The sequence below is a fragment of the Pipistrellus hanaki genome (assembly GCF_964339955.1).
Source record: "Pipistrellus hanaki genome assembly, chromosome: 6".
NCBI classification, from domain to species: Eukaryota; Metazoa; Chordata; class Mammalia; order Chiroptera; family Vespertilionidae; genus Pipistrellus; species Pipistrellus hanaki.
In genome coordinates this window covers 12,678,254-12,696,128 of record NC_140508.1, presented here as the reverse complement: position 1 = coordinate 12,696,128, position 17,875 = coordinate 12,678,254, and the positions used below count along the sequence as shown (strand labels likewise).

Here is a 17,875-nt window from a genome sequence, read left to right as displayed (position 1 = left end):
ACAGAATTCCCCAAAAGAAACCCACGTATGATCTTGGACCTCAGCAGTTCTTTGCATTAACTGCAATCCTAAGTAATGGTTCGATGTGGATTTTGAACTGAAATGGGGTGAGGGGGAGAGATATCACTCTCAAATTGAGATGAGATCCTTGAGGTTATTCTGTACTGCTATTCAGGAAGAACTGGGGGAGGGGAGAGATTTTTTTTTTTTTTCACACCACATCTGTACTGAAAAGCTCAAGACAAAGCAGCTCGCTGCCTTTTGCCTTTTGCGCAGACCTTTGGTTTATGACTTATCGTTCCCGGGGAGCCCAGATGTCCCCAGCAGGAAAGACACGCCAGCAATTGTGTTAATTGTGCTCTGTTTGCAGTTTCTTTCAAGGCTAATTATCTGCTCACTTCCTTTAGCCCCCATCACAGGTCAGTCTGGGAAAACATTCCCGGTATGAAGACCTGGAATTCATCCTGTGAAAATGCAAATCCCACTGCCCAGCCTCCTGTGATAACCTAGGCCAGGGACCCCTCTCCAGAATTAAACTTTTGGTTTGGAGAAGATAAGCACAATGAGAAATGACTCACTGACTCATTCTTTCTTTCTGACCCTACCCACATCTTCCGAGTGACCTGGTGTTGCTGAGTCTGTTCCAACTTCAAGATCCTCTCCTCATGGCCTTTGGGATTTCCAGGGTCGCTGAATGGTGTGACTCGGGGGAGACAGCGCCATAATGAGAGCCATAAAACTCATAAAAGTCTAGGAATCTCTCTTAAGTCTCTGATCCCATGGAAATGTGGGCTTCAAGCAGGAGGAAAGAGGAGGCTTTCCTTTATCTGAAAGCTTTATCCTGGCGTGGCTTTCAGCAGCCTGCCCAACGTAGAAGGAGAAAACTGGGTTTAGACGTTTCTTTGGACTGAGAAATGGGCCCTGGCCAGGTGGCTCAGTTGTTTAAAACATCATCCCGATACACCAAGGTTTGGGGCTCCATCCCCAGTCAGGGCACATACAAGAATCAACCATCAGCCCTAGCTGGTTTGGCTCGGTGGATAGAGTGTCAGCCTGCGGACTGAAAAGTCCCAGGTTCTATTCTGGTCAAGGGCGCATGCCGGGTTGTGAGCTCGGTCCCCAGTGGGGGGCGTGCAGGAGGCAGCCGATCAATGATTCTCTCTCATCATTGATGTTTCTATCTCTCTATCCCTCTCTCTTCCTCTCCGAAATCAATAAAAATATATTTTTTTTAAAAAAGAATCAACCAACAAATGCACAAATAAATGAAACAACAAACCGATGTCTGTCTCTCGAATCAATTTTTACAAACGTAAATGTGTTTTAAAATGCCTCACATCTGAGAAGCCCTTCTGCAGCATTTGGTTTACGGAGGAACCCCGGTGATCATTGAGACAGTCTACGGCAAAGTGCCGAGCAAGCTCCTGGAACACAGTAGGTGCCTGGACTTACAGACTGGCCGGGGTTCCAGTCACTGGCTAGCTGCACCACCAGACAGGGTGCTTTCCCTCTCTGCACCCCAGTTCCCTGGAAAGGCTCCCTCCACGGGGTCATTTAGAAATGACAGGCTCCTGCTTTCCCATGTGGACAGCATTTTTCCAACAGCCTCCCTGACTCCTTCCCCCTGTAGCACACCTTGTACAGAGTCCTGGATCACAGAGTCAACTTTCCACTTGCCCAGAGTCTCAGGCCTCACTGGCCTACGTGGTCTTTTCTTCTGCTCTCCCGGAGGGGGAGGCTCGGCGACGGCAGCCGCAGTGGGAAGAGCAAGATGGAGCCAGGACCCAGGGCTCTGTGCACCGCCCACCCAGCAATCATGCCAGGGCCCTTGGGGAACTCTGATCAGGGCAACGTTGTGGGCATGTGATCCCAGGACCGATCGTAAAGCCTCCTTACTTGGCTTAGTAATCTACTGTCACCATTTTGAAAATCTTAATTTTTGAACAAGGGCCTCATCAAATGCTCATTTTTAACGTAGCCAATCCTGCTCTCTTCCATCCTGTGAGACTCGGGATAAGGGTATCTCTTTTGGAAGACATCATCAACTCCTCTGGTGGGTTCCCACAACCTCCCACCACCAGTGGCTAATACCTCCATTGATTCATCCACCAGCACTTAACCACCAGCACTGCCTTTCTTGAGGACACATCCAATCACAGGCACAGTTCTTCCCATGTAGGAGTTACATTTAAGCAACTCGCAGGCAGCAGGTACTACCATCACCTCCAGTTACTGACAGGTTAGGGGATCTGCCCCTACACCAGGGAGGAGGTGGACACCGAGTTCTGAAACCAGTATAAGCTCAGAACCAGGAGTGCAGTGGTCAAGAGAAGGGACCTTCCTCATTAGGGCCCCACACTCATGCCCATAAAGTATAATTATTAGTTAGATATTTTTTATCTTTATGGTTGAGGATATTACTAACGTCTCTCCCTTTTTTGCTTCCTTGCCCTCCCCCCCCACCCACCATCTGGTACCCACCCAGCCCCAGGCCTTCACCACCCTACTGTCTGATTTCATGGGCAATGCATATAAGCATATCAGTTCTTCTTAGATAGCTTCTTAAAATTCATGCACGGGTAGGGTCCCTAGGCCTGGTAGTGATCAGGGACACTCAGGGCCTTCTGACTGCCAGCCGGGGCCTTCCTTCGCTCAGCGCCACCCCCTGGTGGTCAGCATACATCATAGCAAGCGATAAAACTCCCAGTCTCCCAGTCAAACTCTCGTGGGGACACTTTGCATATTAGCCATATACAGTCTGGAAAAAAATAAAGTGTCGGAAGCAGCTATTAAAAAAAAAAAAAAAAGTAACTTCCACCCTTGCTGGTTTTGCTCAGTGGATAAAGTGTTGACCTACAGAGTGAAGGGTCCCGGGTTCGATTCTGGTCAAGGGCACATGTCCGAGTTGCTGGTTTAATCCCCAGTGTGGGGCATGCAGAAGGCAGCCAATCAATGATTCTCTCTCATCACTGATGTTTCTATCTCTCTCTCCCCCTCCCTTTCTCTCTGAAATCAATAAAAAAAAAATTTTTTAAGTAATTTCCCTCTGATGGAGAACTCATTATTATTTACCGGGGCTTTTAGTTCAGCTGTTCAAAATAGAATTCATTTTCCTCCAAGTTTTAAAGTTTTTCAGTTTGATTAACACAATGCCTCTAAAACTTTGGCAACATCCTGACTTAAGAGTCTGTGCCACTGAAATTCTTAAATTATATTAATTCCTGCCAAAATGCACGCCGTGAGTCTAATTTTGAGACACCAGGCAAACACAAGCTGAGGAACAAGCTGGAAGTAACTGGCCTGTCCTTTTCAAAAACGCCAACGCCATATCTACACAATGGAATACTATGCTGCCATAAAAAAGGAGGAATTCTCATCATTTGCAGCAACCTGGATAGAACTAGAGAACACCATGCTGAGTGAAATAAGCCAGTCAATGAAAGAGAAATACCACATGACCTCACTCATTTATGGATATTAAAGAACATTATAAACTGATGAACCAAAAGACAGATATAGAGACAGTAAAGCAACAAGCAGAATGTAAAATTACAGCGGGGAGAGTAGGGAGATCTGGGGGAGATAAGAGATCAACCGAAGGACTTGTATACATGCATATAAGTACAACCTATGGACACAAAACTCTGGGGAGGGAGGGTATAAATGGGAGGGGGGGGCAATGTTAAAATATGTACACAGATAATAATTTAATTAAAAAAAAATATTTTAGCCAGGACCGGTTTGGCTCAGTGGATAGAGCATCGGCCTGCGGACTGAAAGGTCCTGAGTTGGATTCTGGTCAAGGGCATGTACCTTGGTTGCGGGCACATCCCCAGGGGTGGGTGTGCAAGAGGCAGCTGGTCGATGTTTCTCTCTCATCGACGTTTCTAACTCTCTGTCCCTCTCAATTCCTCTCTGTGTAAAATCAATAAAATATATTTTTTAAAAAAATATTTTTTTAATTAATTAATTAATTAATTTTAAAAAAAAACGCCAACACCACAGAGCTACGCCAGGGTGGAGGGGTGATGGAGAGAGCAGGGGCCACTAAATGCAACTGGCAACCCGCATCGGTTCCGGAACCAAGAGAAAAAACGCCGCAGCCCTGGCCGGGCAGCTCAGCTGGTTAGTGTCACCCCAATACGCCAAGGTTACCGGTTTGATCCCCAGTCAGGGTACATACAAGAATCAACCCATGAGTATTTAAACAACAAATCGATGTCTCTATCTCTCTCTCCCCCTTCCTCCCTAAAATCATTTCTTTTCAATGCTACTAAAGGACATTTCAGGGACAGTACTGCCTCGATGTTAAATTTCCTGACTTGGCTCGCAGTACTGTGTTATGGAAGAGAAGGGTCCTCTTAGGAATTACACAGCGAAGTGTTTAGGAGCAAAAGGCATGACAGCCTCACCTTAGATCTCTAGCGGCTGAGACAGAGAGACCAGCAAGACCCAAGTGGGAACACGCTGATAACGGGGAACCGGTGGCAGGCGTGCAGGAGTTCTCTGCGGGGGGTCTGCAGCTCTTTGCCAGTCAGAAACTATTACCCCAAAAAGTTAACTCAGTCCCAGCACTGTGCTCTTGGCCAGGAAATGATGCTGAGGGCAGGGAAAGCCCGTGGCCACCATCCATGAGGACTCGATTCTGGTTTCGAAGCGTTTGGGAACTCCAGAAGGAGTGCTGAAAAGTCCCTTTTAACACGTCGTGGGATCAAAAAAGGAAAGCAGTCCTGCGTGGACATACGTGTCCCCGTGTGTTTGAGCTCGCGTTTGAACGTCGCTGAGATCTTGGTGAAATGTCGCACTCAGGAAAATATTATCGAGTCATTAGACAGCGCGGGAAGCTCAGAAAAGGCTCCTTTCTCTTCCTCTCTCTGCAGCCTTCTGTTTGGGCTTCTCTCCCGGGCCCTTCCCCCAACGCGGATCAAATAACTAAACTCACCTCCATCAGCCCCTGCTGACAGTTCTCCTGGCGCCCTTTTCCAAACAAGCTGCGGGGCGAGGCCCGGGTTAATATTCAGAGCTGGGCTCCTGCGGCCGCTCCGGTCGCATTGGCATGACAATGGGAGCCTCGGGCCCCAAAAGGAGGCCGACAAAGGAGGACATGTTTTTACCGCCGGAGCCATCTGCCAATTCTCTTTAGGGCCTCGGCGAGGACAGAGGGGTGCGGGCAGCAGCTGAGAGGGGGTCTGCAGGGGAGGGCATGAAAACCACGCGGGGGGAAGCAATTGCAATGTGAAAAGAACCGAAGGGCGGGCGGGCGTGGACAGATGAGAGGAATGGAAGCCTCCCAAAGGCCCTCCTCTAAGCAGACCCAGCGGCCCTCCCCGCCCGCCCGCCCCGGCTTTGTTGGTTGCCAAGCACTGCACATGTCATCGTCAGAATATGTTACTGAGGGAGGGTCTCACACACACACACCGCACAGAACGCCCTCCCAGAGGGGTCTTCTGATTACCCGCGTGGAACCCCCAAGCCACCTGCCTCTGCGAGGATTATAACCGGGTGTTCATTCTTTAGTTTGCAAAATGCCCTACACACAGCGGTTTAGCGATAACAAAACACGCATTTCTATCCCCGCTCTGAAGTCCCCCTTCTCCCGGAGACGTGCAAATGTTTAAGACCACCAACTAGGAAACTCTATTCAGTGCCCTAAAACGAAAACACGTCCATGCCCTCAAGGGATTTTGTCGAAATTTCAATTTGGGGGCGGGGGTGGGGGTGGGGAGGGGAAGAGGAGGCCAGAATATATTCCGCTGACACTTTTCCCAAAAGGGGAAATTCTGCTGAAAATGCGAGAACAGGGATGGCCAGCTTCTCCGGAAGACCGGAGCGCGGAACAACAGCAGCTCACACCAGGCTCGGGGACCCGCTCCTCCGGCACCTGGCTTGTCTCTTTCAGAATCCCCCCTTTCTGCCAGTGAGGCACAGCTCCGGCTTCCTCCCGCCTCTGCTAAAACATGATGAATCCCTGAATGGGACCAGTCATCTTAGGTAAGGTGACCAGACGTCCCGCTTTTGGTGGGACAGTTCTGATTTCTAACAATTTGTCCGGCGTCCCACGGCGTTTTAAAAAAAGTCCCGATTTTTGGAAAGAATTTTTAACAATTTGTCCCGCGTCCCGCGGCATTTTAAAAAAGTCCCGATTTTTGTCAAAAATCGGGGCTTTTTTAAAATGCCGTGGGACGCGGGTACAAATTGTTGAAAATCGGGACGGTCCCGCCAAAAGCGGGACGTCTGGTCACCTTAATCTTAGGGCCCTGCAGACAGTCACTTCCTCTCCTTTCTGAACACAGCCTCACGGGGAATCTACTCGAGGACTGGGAGTGGGAAACAGAAGTCAGCCTCGGCCAGTAGCTCTGTGGGGTTTGGGGTGGGTTTTAAATCCCACCACCTGGCATGCTCCTGTCTTGCCCGGGGTTAACGCCTAAAGGCTAGCTCCCGTTCTCGTTGGCTCAGACTATGGGCTCTTCCCCCTTCAATTCTGAGGACAGAGAAGATGCCAGCGAAGGGGTCTTCGCAGAGGCAGAATTCACGTGACTCTGGTGCCTCTTAAGAAAACTGATGTGCTGAAACCGGTTTGGCTCAGTGAATAGAGCGTCGGCCTGAGGACTGAAAGTCAAGGCATGTACCTTGGTTCAGGGCACATCCCCAGTAGGGGGTGTGCAAGAGGCAGCTTATCGATGATTCTCTCTCATGGATGTTTCTAACTCTCTACCCCTCTCTCTTCTTCTCTGTAAAAAAATCAATAAAATATATATATATATATATATATATATATATATATATATATATATATATTTTTTTTTTTTTTTTTTAAAGAAAACTGATGTGGCTCATCTTGTAAGTGCACAAACATCCAACGTGAAAGTATACAAATAAATAGATGATTAGACACCATTAGTGTTGTAGAGTTGAAAGCATATCTTTTAAAGCGGTGCCCCTTTGGGGTGCTAAGTTCCCGGCCCCCCTCTGCAGCCAGACCCCGCAGGGTAAGGCACTAGCGGGCAGAGGCTGCCAAGTGCACAGAATTCAGTTCCAGCGAGCCCCCAGGACCGGCTCTGAGAGCCTGGCCAGCGGGGGAGGCAGCCACACTCCCCGAGCCCCGGGGGACAGGCTGGCCTCCCGGTGCCAGCAGCGGAGGGCTGTCCTGCCACGCGGCGCCCACACCCCGCCAGCCCCCGGCCTTGAACTCTGCTCCCGGACTGTCAGCGGCCTGTGATTGAGCTGCAGCCCTGCGGCCCTGCGGCCCCCGCGGAGCCCCGCTGACCTCTCAGTGTGAGCCGGCTGTAGACCTGCGAGTTGACTTCCTTGTCCCGCAGGTAGCATCGGATTTCCTCCACCGCCTCCCGGATGATGGTGACGGCCAGCACGAAGCCCTGCGGAGAGAGGGACAGAGTGAGCCCGGCCGAAACCCCCTTCCTCTCCTGGGGCCGGGACGGAAAAGGCCGGAGGGCAGCAGGGCAGGACCTGCTGAGGGTCCCTAATGCACTGCCCAGCAAATAAATCCGCTTACCCGCTTCTCCGAGGGTCTCCTCCTCACACACACATACACACATACACACACACACACACACACACACACACGCGCTGAGGAACACTCGTCGACACGCCTGCACAAGCACAGCCCTGTTCGCCACCTCCCCAGGGTTCTCAGAGTAAACGATGTGGAAACACCCACCCCGTCCATGCAGACAATGGTTGAAGGAAGCCACACTGACATCTGTATCTTGCTAGCCATGTGCTTAGCGCATTCCACCCTCACACAAACCTCTGGACAGCTCCACCGTACGGGATCGCTGTGCTGCAGATAGGAAACTAGGCACTAAGAGGTTGGATAATCAAGCTCCTAGGAATTGTATATACCAGTGGCCCAGTGCACAAAGTTCACTCAGGGTGGTAGGGTCCCCCAGCCTGGCCTGTGCCCTGTCACAGCGCAGGAGCCTCGCAATTTGTCGCCCTAAAGAGGTAGGCCCCACCCACCCATCTGGGGCTCCTCGATGGATTGATTGCCCTAAAGAGGTAGGCCGAAGCCACGGGTCCCGCCTCCATGTCACGAGAAGCTGTAGGACCCCCAGGCCTCACCGCACGGAGCTGAGGGATCCCCCAGGCATCACCGCAAGGAGGCCTCCGCCAGGCCCTGCCCCCAGGCTGGGCCACCTGAGGCCTCCGGACCCCTGGCGGAGCCGCGGGGAGGCCTCCGCTGGGCCCCAGGCCTCCTGGTGATGGATTGTGTCAGTGTGACGCAAGTCCCCGACACTGCAAGTCCCCGCCCACCTGTGCCTGCTGCACACATAGCCTCCTGCTGATGGGCTGTTACAATGAGGATGTCCCCACCACTTGCATATTACCCGTTTAATAGTATAGATATATAAGCAGGAATTTTGAACACAGAATATCTGGCTTGAGGTCTTAACAGCCACCTTCTTCTGCATCTAGAGAAACTCTGGCGGGCAGAGCCGAGGAGATGGACCACCAGCAGGAGTTAAAAGGAATGAGATACCTCTGCTTGCACGGACAGGGCCAGTGGGGAAATCAACCTTCCAGAACATAAAATGGAACACCGTTCACAGAAGTAACAAAGACTCCACACACTGGTTAAGACTCTGCCCTGGCCGGTGTGTCGCAGTTGGTTGAGCGTCATCCTGTGCACCGAAACATTGCTGGTTCAATTCCTGGTCAGGGCACATACCCAGGTTCAAAGTTCAGCCGAGGTACGTATGGGAGGCAACCGATTGATGTTTCTCTCTCCCCCACCCCCCGTCCCCTCTCTCTAAAAAATCAATAAAAACTTTTTTTTTTAAAGAAAGACTTTCCACCGAAACCGGTTTGGCTCAGTGGATAGAGCATCAGCCTACGGACTGAAAAGTCCCAGGTTCGATTTCGGTCAAGGGCACGTACCTTGGTTGCGGGCACATCCCCAGTATAGGGTGTGCAAGAAGCAGCTGATCGATGATTCTCTCTCATCGATGTTTCTAACTCTCTACCCCTCTCTCTTCCTCTCTGTAAAAAATCAATAAAACGTATTTTTTTTTAAAAAAGAAGAAAAAAAAAGAAAGATTTTCCTATTTCCTTAACGACTATTTAGATTCCTCTGCTGAGAGGGACAAGGAAGGAGTGGGATGGACTGCAGGATGTAATATCCTCCATTTTTATAAAGAAATATTATGACACATTCACTGTGCAACTACCAACAAATAAAAAGAACATTTAAAACTGATCTTCCTGAGCCAGGCACCCCAGCTCATAAACTCAGGGAGGCTGTGTGTGCTGTCCACAGCATGGACCTACCTCTATCCAGTTTTTCCTCTTGTATCCACAAAGGCAAGAACCTTCATCCATTTTCATTTTTATTTTAAAGATAATTTCTTTAATGTATTGATTTTTTTAGAGAGGCGGAGAGAAAAGAGCGGGGAAGAGACACGGATTGCTGTTCCGCTTATTTATGCACTCACTGGCTCTTCTGTACGTGCCCTGACCCAGGACCAAACCCCAAACCTTGGAGAACCGGGACGACTCTCTCCCAGTCGAGCTACCCGCCCAGAGCCTCATTCATTTTTCTTACAAGATGCCCTCATCATCCCTCCTTTCAAAATCACTTTTTCAAAACACGGAGAGCCGAAGTCCCACAGAGGGTAGCAGGAGGGATTCTTTGCTGACTTCGTGTCCGTGATGCTGACCCTGTGAATACATTAACTCTGATTCAGATCCTTATGTGCATCTAGCCAGAGAGGTGCTGCTCTGTGACCCTCCCCCAGAGCCCCAGACATCTTTACAGCCACAGGCCCCTCCAGCCCCGGCCGCCCATCAGCGGTGCAGAACAGAGTGTCCGCAGACCTGGGACGGAGGAGAGGAAGCTTATTCTGGCAGCACGGCCCGGTCTGCAGAAGCCGGTCGACTCCCCCCACCTCGGCCCGCATGCTGCGCTTTTGTTGTTCTGGGCCGGAGGCCAGGTTTTTTGTTGTTGCTTGTGTGTTGTTGTTTTTTTTCAAATGTCCTGGTTTCTCTTTCCCCTGCATGGCCTGGCTCAGTCCCACGGACGACAGTGGACGTGTGTGCTCTGCAGAGACAGAAGCTGCGCACTAGCCAGTTTGGCTCAGTGGATAGAAGCATCAGCCTGCAGACTGAAGGGTCCTGGGTTCGATTCCAGCCACGGGCGCATGCCTGGGTTGCAGGCTCAATCCCCAGTAGGGAATGTGCAGGAGGCAGCTGGTCAGTGACTCTCTCTCATCATTGATGGTTTTTTTGTTTGTTTGTTTTGGGGTGTTTTTTTTTATATATTTTATTGATTTTTGTACAGAGAGGAAGGGAGAGAGATAGAGAGTTAGAAACATCGATGAGAGAGAGTCATCGATCAGCTGCCTCTTGCACACCCCCTACTGGGGATATGCCCGCAACCAAGGCACATGCCCTTGACCGGAATCGAACCCGGGACCCTTCAGTTCCCCAAGTCGACGCTCTATCCACTGAGCCAAACCGGTTTCAGCTATCATTGATGTTTTTATCTCCCTCTCTCCCTCTCCCTTCCTCTCTGAAATCAATAGTGACACTGTCGTTCACTATACACACACACACACACACACACACACACACACACACATATATATATATATATATATATATATATATATCTCCATCCATCCTCGGGTAAGGATTAAATAACTAAATAAACAAAGGAAGAAGTTGTAACCTCCCAGCTGCCAATGAACACGGCCTCCCGAGTTCACCCCACCTACCCTCCCCTGCCCCCAAGCACACAGTTCTCATTAATGCTGGAGGACACGCCATGCCCTGGGCTAGACATTGATGTACAACGAGATGCAAATGTGGTCCGGAAATAAGTGCCAGCCGTCCCCTCCGCAGGCCCTTCACGTCCACAGACATCTAGAAGGAGGTCTGAACGCGGGCCTGGGCCGGTGAGCCCACGCTGAGCTTATAGAGAAACCGCAGGCGAGGGCAGTGCACAGACAAGCCACCGTGAAGGTGTCAGCAGGCTCTTCGGTGATGCTGAACATCAAAAGTCGATTTACGGAAACAAAACTACCCGCAAGAGACAGGATTCAGAAAAGCAGCTGCCTCGGCTGGGAAGGGGCTGGCAGGAGAGGGGCACGGGGAACTTTCCAGAATGACAGAAGTATTCTTGTCTTACTGAGGTAGTGTTCACACGGGTGCTGATGAAGGTCAACGCTCGCTGAGTCAGAAACTCCATGTCTGTGCACTTTTATATATATATATAATTGATTTCAGAGAGGAAGGGAGGAGAGAGAGAGAAACATCAATGATGAGAGAATTGGGGATTGAGCCCACAACCTGGGCATATGCTCTGACTGGGAATTGAAGCGTGACCTCCTGGTTCACAGGTCAACACTCAACCACTAAGCTACACCGGCCGGGCCATGTCTGTGCATTTTATGGTGTCTAGATTATATCCTAATAACAAAACAAAAACAAAAAATCTAGATTTATTACTTGGACTTCATACAATGTTATGGGTTATTTCTGCTATCTCCTGGTTAAATTCTTCCTCTACTATATTAGTACCAAGAGAAAAAGTAATAAAAGCTAGAACTTAATCCAGACAGTGAACAGCAGTGTCGCTAGCGCAGGTTTAAAAACTAAAATGAGACAATGGTCTATATGCCGGGAGCTATCGGAAGCACTTTACGTGTTGTTATCACGGAACATGTCATCCTCCCAACGAGCCAAGGAAAAGGACACGATCACCCAGTTCACAGATGTGGAAACTGAGGCTCAGCAGCTTGTTCACATGACACGACTTCTCATCCACTTGCAGCCGAGGCCTGCGCTCTGCCACGCGCTCCGCCACCCTCACACCTCGGCTTTCGGGACGGTCAGAGGCCTTTCTGAACATGTCCTAGCCAAGAGCCGCACGCCGATTCCCTCCACACACACCCAGGGCCTTTAGGGGAAGTCAGCCACAGTCACGAAGAAACAGGTGGCGTCCAGTTCATCCTCAACCATCCACTCCCTGCCCTGCGGGCCCGGGAAGAGGCCAGGACGTCTACCACACAAACGTGCCCTGTGGCCCCGAACCGGCCCGGGCACAGGCACAGCTGGCGATCCCAGGGGCCCTGACGCCGTCAGAAACCTCAGGGCGGCCCGAGCTGCCGTTAGCCTCCGGCTTCCAGCTGTGGCCGGGTCCCAGGAAAGCCAGGGAATCCGGCTTCTCCTGGAAAATCCCAGTGGCATTTCAGAGAGGAGACAGGACTGGAAGGGGTGGGAGCCCGCAGGTCACCCCAGCCCCCACCCTCCCCCAGCCCTCTTGCCTCGCCCCAGTTGTAATACAAATAAATATACTCTAATTAATAAATAATAATACAAGAATTATTACTCACAACTGTACACCTACTTTTGCCCACCCACCCCTGTATTTGTCGGGGGGGAGGGAGAGGGTCATAAAAATGGAAGCCTATGGTCCATGTTGTTCTGCAACCTGCTCTTTCCAGGTCAAGAAAAACATGAGTCACGCCTTCCCGTGTAAGCCCAGCGGAGTGGCTTCCCTGTTTCTCACTCCCAGGCAGCCTCCCGGAGTTCAGCCCCAGCAGCGTGTGGGTCACCACCGAGGGACAAGTGTTTGTTTCCAACTGTTCATTATACACAACATGTCGCAAAGAATCTCCCTGGCCCTAGCCGGTATGGCTCAGTGCATAGAGCGTCAGCCTGCAGACTAAAGGGTCCCGGGTTTGATTCCAGTCAAGGGCATGTACCTTGGCCGTGGGCACATCCCCAGTAGGGGGTGTGTGGGAGGCAGCTGGTCGATGTTTCTCTCCCATTGATGTTTCTGGCTCTCTATCCCTCTCTCTTCCCCTCTATAAAATATATATATATATATTTTTTTTAATATATTTTATTGATTTTGTACAGAAAGGAAGGGAGAGAGATAGTTAGAAACATCGATGAGAGTCATCGATCAGCTGCCTCTTGCACACCCCCTACTGGGGCCATTCCCGCAACCAAGGTACATGCCCTTGACCGGACTCGAACCCGGGACCTTTCAGTCCCCAAGCTGACGCTCTATCCATTGAGAGCTTGTTTGGAGGTTCTAGCAGGGGAGCGCAGCTACTCGTATACCCTTGACCGAAGACCGGTCCTCTCCTCTTGGGGGAAAGTCATCCTCTTCGACCGAGCGCGCAGCTTCGGGAGGGACGCACATGGATCAGTGAGGGAGGAGGGGGACACCCGCCTAGCCAGCCAGATCAACCGAATCAACCCTGGTGATCAATGGGGTGACAGATGTCGCAGCCAGATCGCCCTCACATGACGCTCTATCCATTGGGCAAAACTGGTCTCGGCTATATATATATATATATATATATATATATATATATATATATAATCTCCCTGTACACACGGCCTCACATGCACCCCAAACCCCTTCTGACATCCCAAGACTGTTCCTGGTTAAAAGAAAGGGAGCTCCGTCTCTCTGAGACCGGAAACCTTCACATCCGAGCATGAACTCAATGACTTCCCGAGCTCCTCGGCCAGTCCAGTTCTCCCTTATCAAGCGAGGAATCCTTTTCCCTGGCAGCACGCTTTGCCTCCGGTCCACGGACGCTCAATCCGCCTTCGGAAGACTTCCACAGAGCTGACCTAACTTCCCTCCAGCTTCCTCAGGCAGGCGAATCCCTGTGTTAGTCATATCTACAGGAATCTGGTTAAGAGAATGAAAAGCTCATTCCCAATGTGGCTGAGGTCCCCTCCTCCCCACAGAGGCCAAGAGAAGGTAAACGAGGTCGTGGGGTGTGAACAGATCTGCACCCCGAGACCCTTCCGGAGGATGGTCTATCCAGGGGTCTTCAAACTACGGCCCGTGGGCCACATGCAGTCCCCAGGGGAGTCTGATCCTGCCCGCCAGGTTTTTTGGGCAGTGAGCGCAGCCAAGGTGTTACAGTAGGGATTAGTAGTTCATATAGTCCGGCCCTCCAGCTCTCTGAGGGACCATGATCTGGCCCCCACTTTAAAAAGTTTGAAGACCCCTGGATACCACAGGCTGGGCAGACGGGCACCGTGAGGAACGAGGACACACGCCAGGACAGATGGCACGCTTGAGATGCCAGGGGCAGGGAAGAGGGGGAGACACACAGGTAGCGATCTTCGGGCGCACTTGGGATCCCAATTCATTATACAAAACATACGCGTTTACATAATATGTAGAATTTACCACACTGTATGCTAGAGTGCGTATAAAACACAGGCACATGTGAGAGACGAAAAGGAAACTGACCAGAAACCTAAGTGGGGTATCTTGGGGGTGGCTGCACACGGGCATTTGTGTGGGGGGTTTTTCCCCAATAATAAAGAGTCTCTTTGTCGTTGAAAAAGGAGAAGAAAAATGAACAGAAGCCCCTTGGGTCGAGAGCAGCACATCTGGGTTTGCAAAGAAACGCACACACAGACTGGAGGGTAGGGTCTGGAGCATTCTACCGCCCAGCGGGGTGCCCAAGCACAAAGCCACCACTGGCGGTCTAAGGAACTCCGACAACCGTTAGCAGAGCATTTGGGGAGTGTGTCCAATCCACACTCCGTGCTTTAACATTTTTTAAAGAGTCATCCATATTCAAAAATCAAGAAGAGATGCTGAAGATTAGAAAGAAACATTACTCAGAGCTGTGTATCTCTCTTTTTAATTTTCTTTATTAATTTTTAGAGGAAGGGAGAGAAAAAGAAACATACATTTGTGGCTCCACTTATGTACGCATTCATTAGTTGTTTCTTTTTCTTTTCTTTCTTTTTTTTTTTTTTTATAAATTCAGGTTCACAGTTTTTATTTTTATTTTTCATTTTTTACAGAGAGGAAGGGAGAGGAATAGAGAGTTAGAAACATCGATGAGAGAGAGTCATCAATCATCTGCCTCCTGCACACCCCCTACTGGGGATGTGCCCGCAACCAAGGTACATGCCCTTGACCGGAATCGAACCTGGGACCTTTCAGTCCGCAGGCTGATGCTCTATCCCCTGAGCCAAACCATTTCGGCCATTGGTTGTTTCTTGTATGTGGAACAACAAATCCAAGTTCCTTTCTCTCTCTCTCCCTTTCCCCTCTCTATCAATTTTAAAACAAATCTTCCAATTAAAAATGTAGCCCTAGCTGGTTTGGCTCAGTGGATAGAGCATCAGCCTGCAGACTGAAGCGTCCTGGGTTTGATTCCGGTCAAGAGCACATGCCCAGGTTTCAGGCTTGATCACCAGTCAGGGGTGTGCAGGAAACAGCCAATCAAAGACCCTCTCTCATCACTGATGTTTCTATCTCTCTCCCTCCCTCTCCCTTCCTGTCTGAAATCAATAAAAATGTATGTTTAAAAAATGTAACCATGTTTGTGAAAAGAAGATCTAAGTATTCCCCCCGCCCCCCGAGTCCAGCTGAGAGAAAAACAGCAGAATCACACTTCATAATGTCTCTGGAGAAAAAGATGTCAGCCCTGCCCTCTCCAAGGCCTGTCACGCTGAGCTCCTTTCTGTTCTCCAACCCTCCGAGCTCCGTCTACCACAGGGCCTTTGCATGGCTGCACCTGCCCGGAGCCCTCCCACCCTCCTATTCTCCTTCCCATCTCCGCCTCATGGCCACCCTGGCTGGGCTGCCCCTCCACAACCCCACCTTCATCCATTCAACCAATACTCCAGGAGCCTGGATTCCCTGCCTGTCCTATGACCTTATTCTGCTACCCTCACAGAACTCCCCTCCATCTGAAACAACTTTATTAACCTGTTTATTGTCTATCCTCTGAAAATCAACTCCAAGATGGCAGGAATTTATATGTTCTGTTCATCACTGCACCCCCAGCATCCAGCCGTGTGCCTGGCACATAGTAGGTGCTCAATTACCATTGGCCAAAGGAAAGAACGAAAAGCAGGCAAGAAGAGGAAAGGAGGGCATTCTGGTCGGCTCTCTCATATTCGTACACACGAAAGCACGGAATCTGTTACTCTTTTAAACCCTCCCACTAAACAGTATACACAGAGCACACACACTGACGGGGGCATGGTCTCCCCCGTTGGCCCCTCGGTCTGCTGAGACCGTGAATGCCGGAGGAACAGAGTGTACAGGAGGAAGGAATGGCACAGAACTTACCAGCGTCTGACCCGGCTGATGTAGGAAATGGGGCTCCAACCTTAAAACCCTGGGGGCGCCCAATGTGTTAGCCTGAGGGTGCCCTCTCCCTTAAAGGGCTACTCTCCCATTCCACATGCTGAGTGAGCGAGACATGGAGCTGTCTGTCCCCAGCCTCTGCGGCCACCGGGCAAGCCGGGCCGGTACTCACCAGGGGGACCCAGTAGGTGTAGAGCGCTCCAAGCCTCATCTCAGGTACAAACTGGGAGCAGGCGAGGAGTAAGAAGTAGAGGTTGAAAAAATACTTGAACTGGTTGAACAGCACCTGGAAAGGGGAGAGGAGAGAGAAGAGACATTCAGGGCTTGTCGGACAGGACAGGACGGGGCAGGGTGGGTGGGAGGTGAATAATGTCTTAACCCTTTCCTACAGCCCTGGCCGTGGCTCAGGCGGTTGGAGCGTCATCCTGTACAACGAAAGGTTTCAGGTTCAAGCCCCAGTCAGGGCACACTTTGGATGGGACACAACAGATCCATGTTTCTCTCTCACATCAATGTTCTCTCTCTCTCTCTCTCTCTCTCTCTCTCTCTCTCTCTCTCTCTCTCTCTCTCTCCTCCCTCCCCCCTCCTCTTTCTCTCTAAATCAATTTCAAAAAAACATGTCTTCAGGTAAAGATGAAGAAAAAAAACTATCCTACAAAAGAACACAACATGATACCTTTCCCATAAAGTTTAAATAGTTCTCTGTGTAAAAACAAAATTTTTTTAAAATATATTTTTATTGATTTCAGAGAGGAAGGAAGAAGGAGAGATGGAAGCATCCATGATGAGAGAGAATCTTGTATTGGCTGCCTTCTACAAGTCCCCCAGCCCACAACCCGTGCGTGTGCCCCTGAGGAATCGAACCCGGAACCCTTCAGTTTGCAGGCCGACGCTCCATTCACTGAGCCGAACCAGCCAGGACTAAAAGGAAAAGAAAAAAAGTTTTTTTTTAAGTAAAAATATAAATAGCAATACATGTAGACACTATAAACACCAAGTTCAAGACCATAGTTACCTCTGGGGTGGGGAGGGCACGCTGAGGGCTTCAACGTGTCTTCTCTGTTTTCTATCTTAAACCATCTATGTTATAAGTACAGGTAAGCCCCTCAACATGTCATTTTTAAGAATAAGTATTAGCGGGAAATGCCTATGCTGTAAACTTGATCAAAAAAAGCAGGCTATTAAAAAATATATATTTTTTTAATTTAAAGTAAGATAAATTGTCATTTCCACGATGTGATCGCAATGCCATAGACACATCCAGCAGAGCCCCATCCCGGGGGGCGCTGGGTTCTGGCGGCTTGGCCTGCTCCCAGGTGCCCTAGCAGGAAGACTGATCCCACAGGACTGGGCCGATGGCAATGAATGAAAATGGGAGTCTCGAGCAGCTAGCATGGCTCAGTGGGTGAGAGTTGACCTATGAACCAGGAGGTCACAGTTCAATTCCCGGTCAGGGCATATACCCAGGTTGTGGGCTCACAACCAGTGGGGGGTGTGCAGGAGGCAGCTGACCAATGATTCTCTCATCACTGATGTTTCTTCCTCTCTCTCCCTCTCCCTTCCTCTCTGAAGTCAATAAAAATATATTTTTTAAAAAAGATGATGATGAGTCTCTCCCAGGCTAAGGCGGTGAAGAGCCATCGCTGGACCACCACTCCTGCCTGGCCACGGGGACGCTGGCGGCCAGAATTCCAGAAGGCGCAGCTCCCAGAGGGAAGGGAGCAGCCACGTCTGCACCAGAATTCCCAGGAACAAGAAATAAACGTT

The 17,875-nt window shown here is 50.2% G+C and overlaps 1 protein-coding gene and 1 long non-coding RNA gene across 2 annotated transcripts in view; both read right to left on the bottom strand.

The window, feature by feature from the left end:
• LOC311624151 overlaps positions 1 to 17,875 on the bottom strand; it is a 244,719-nt gene that overhangs the window by 79,953 nt on the left and 146,891 nt on the right. The window lies entirely within an intron of this gene.
• The window catches only part of ATP9A (ATPase phospholipid transporting 9A (putative)), a 124,781-nt gene that overhangs the window by 79,953 nt on the left and 26,953 nt on the right, over positions 1 to 17,875 (bottom strand). Inside the window, exons 3-4 of the mRNA XM_084886983.1 lie at positions 16,281 to 16,394; positions 7,268 to 7,376 (exon numbers count right to left, since the gene is read on the bottom strand). Coding sequence (XP_084743109.1) covers positions 7,268 to 7,376; positions 16,281 to 16,394 — 223 coding nt within the window. The remainder of the gene's footprint in view (positions 1 to 7,267; positions 7,377 to 16,280; positions 16,395 to 17,875) is intronic.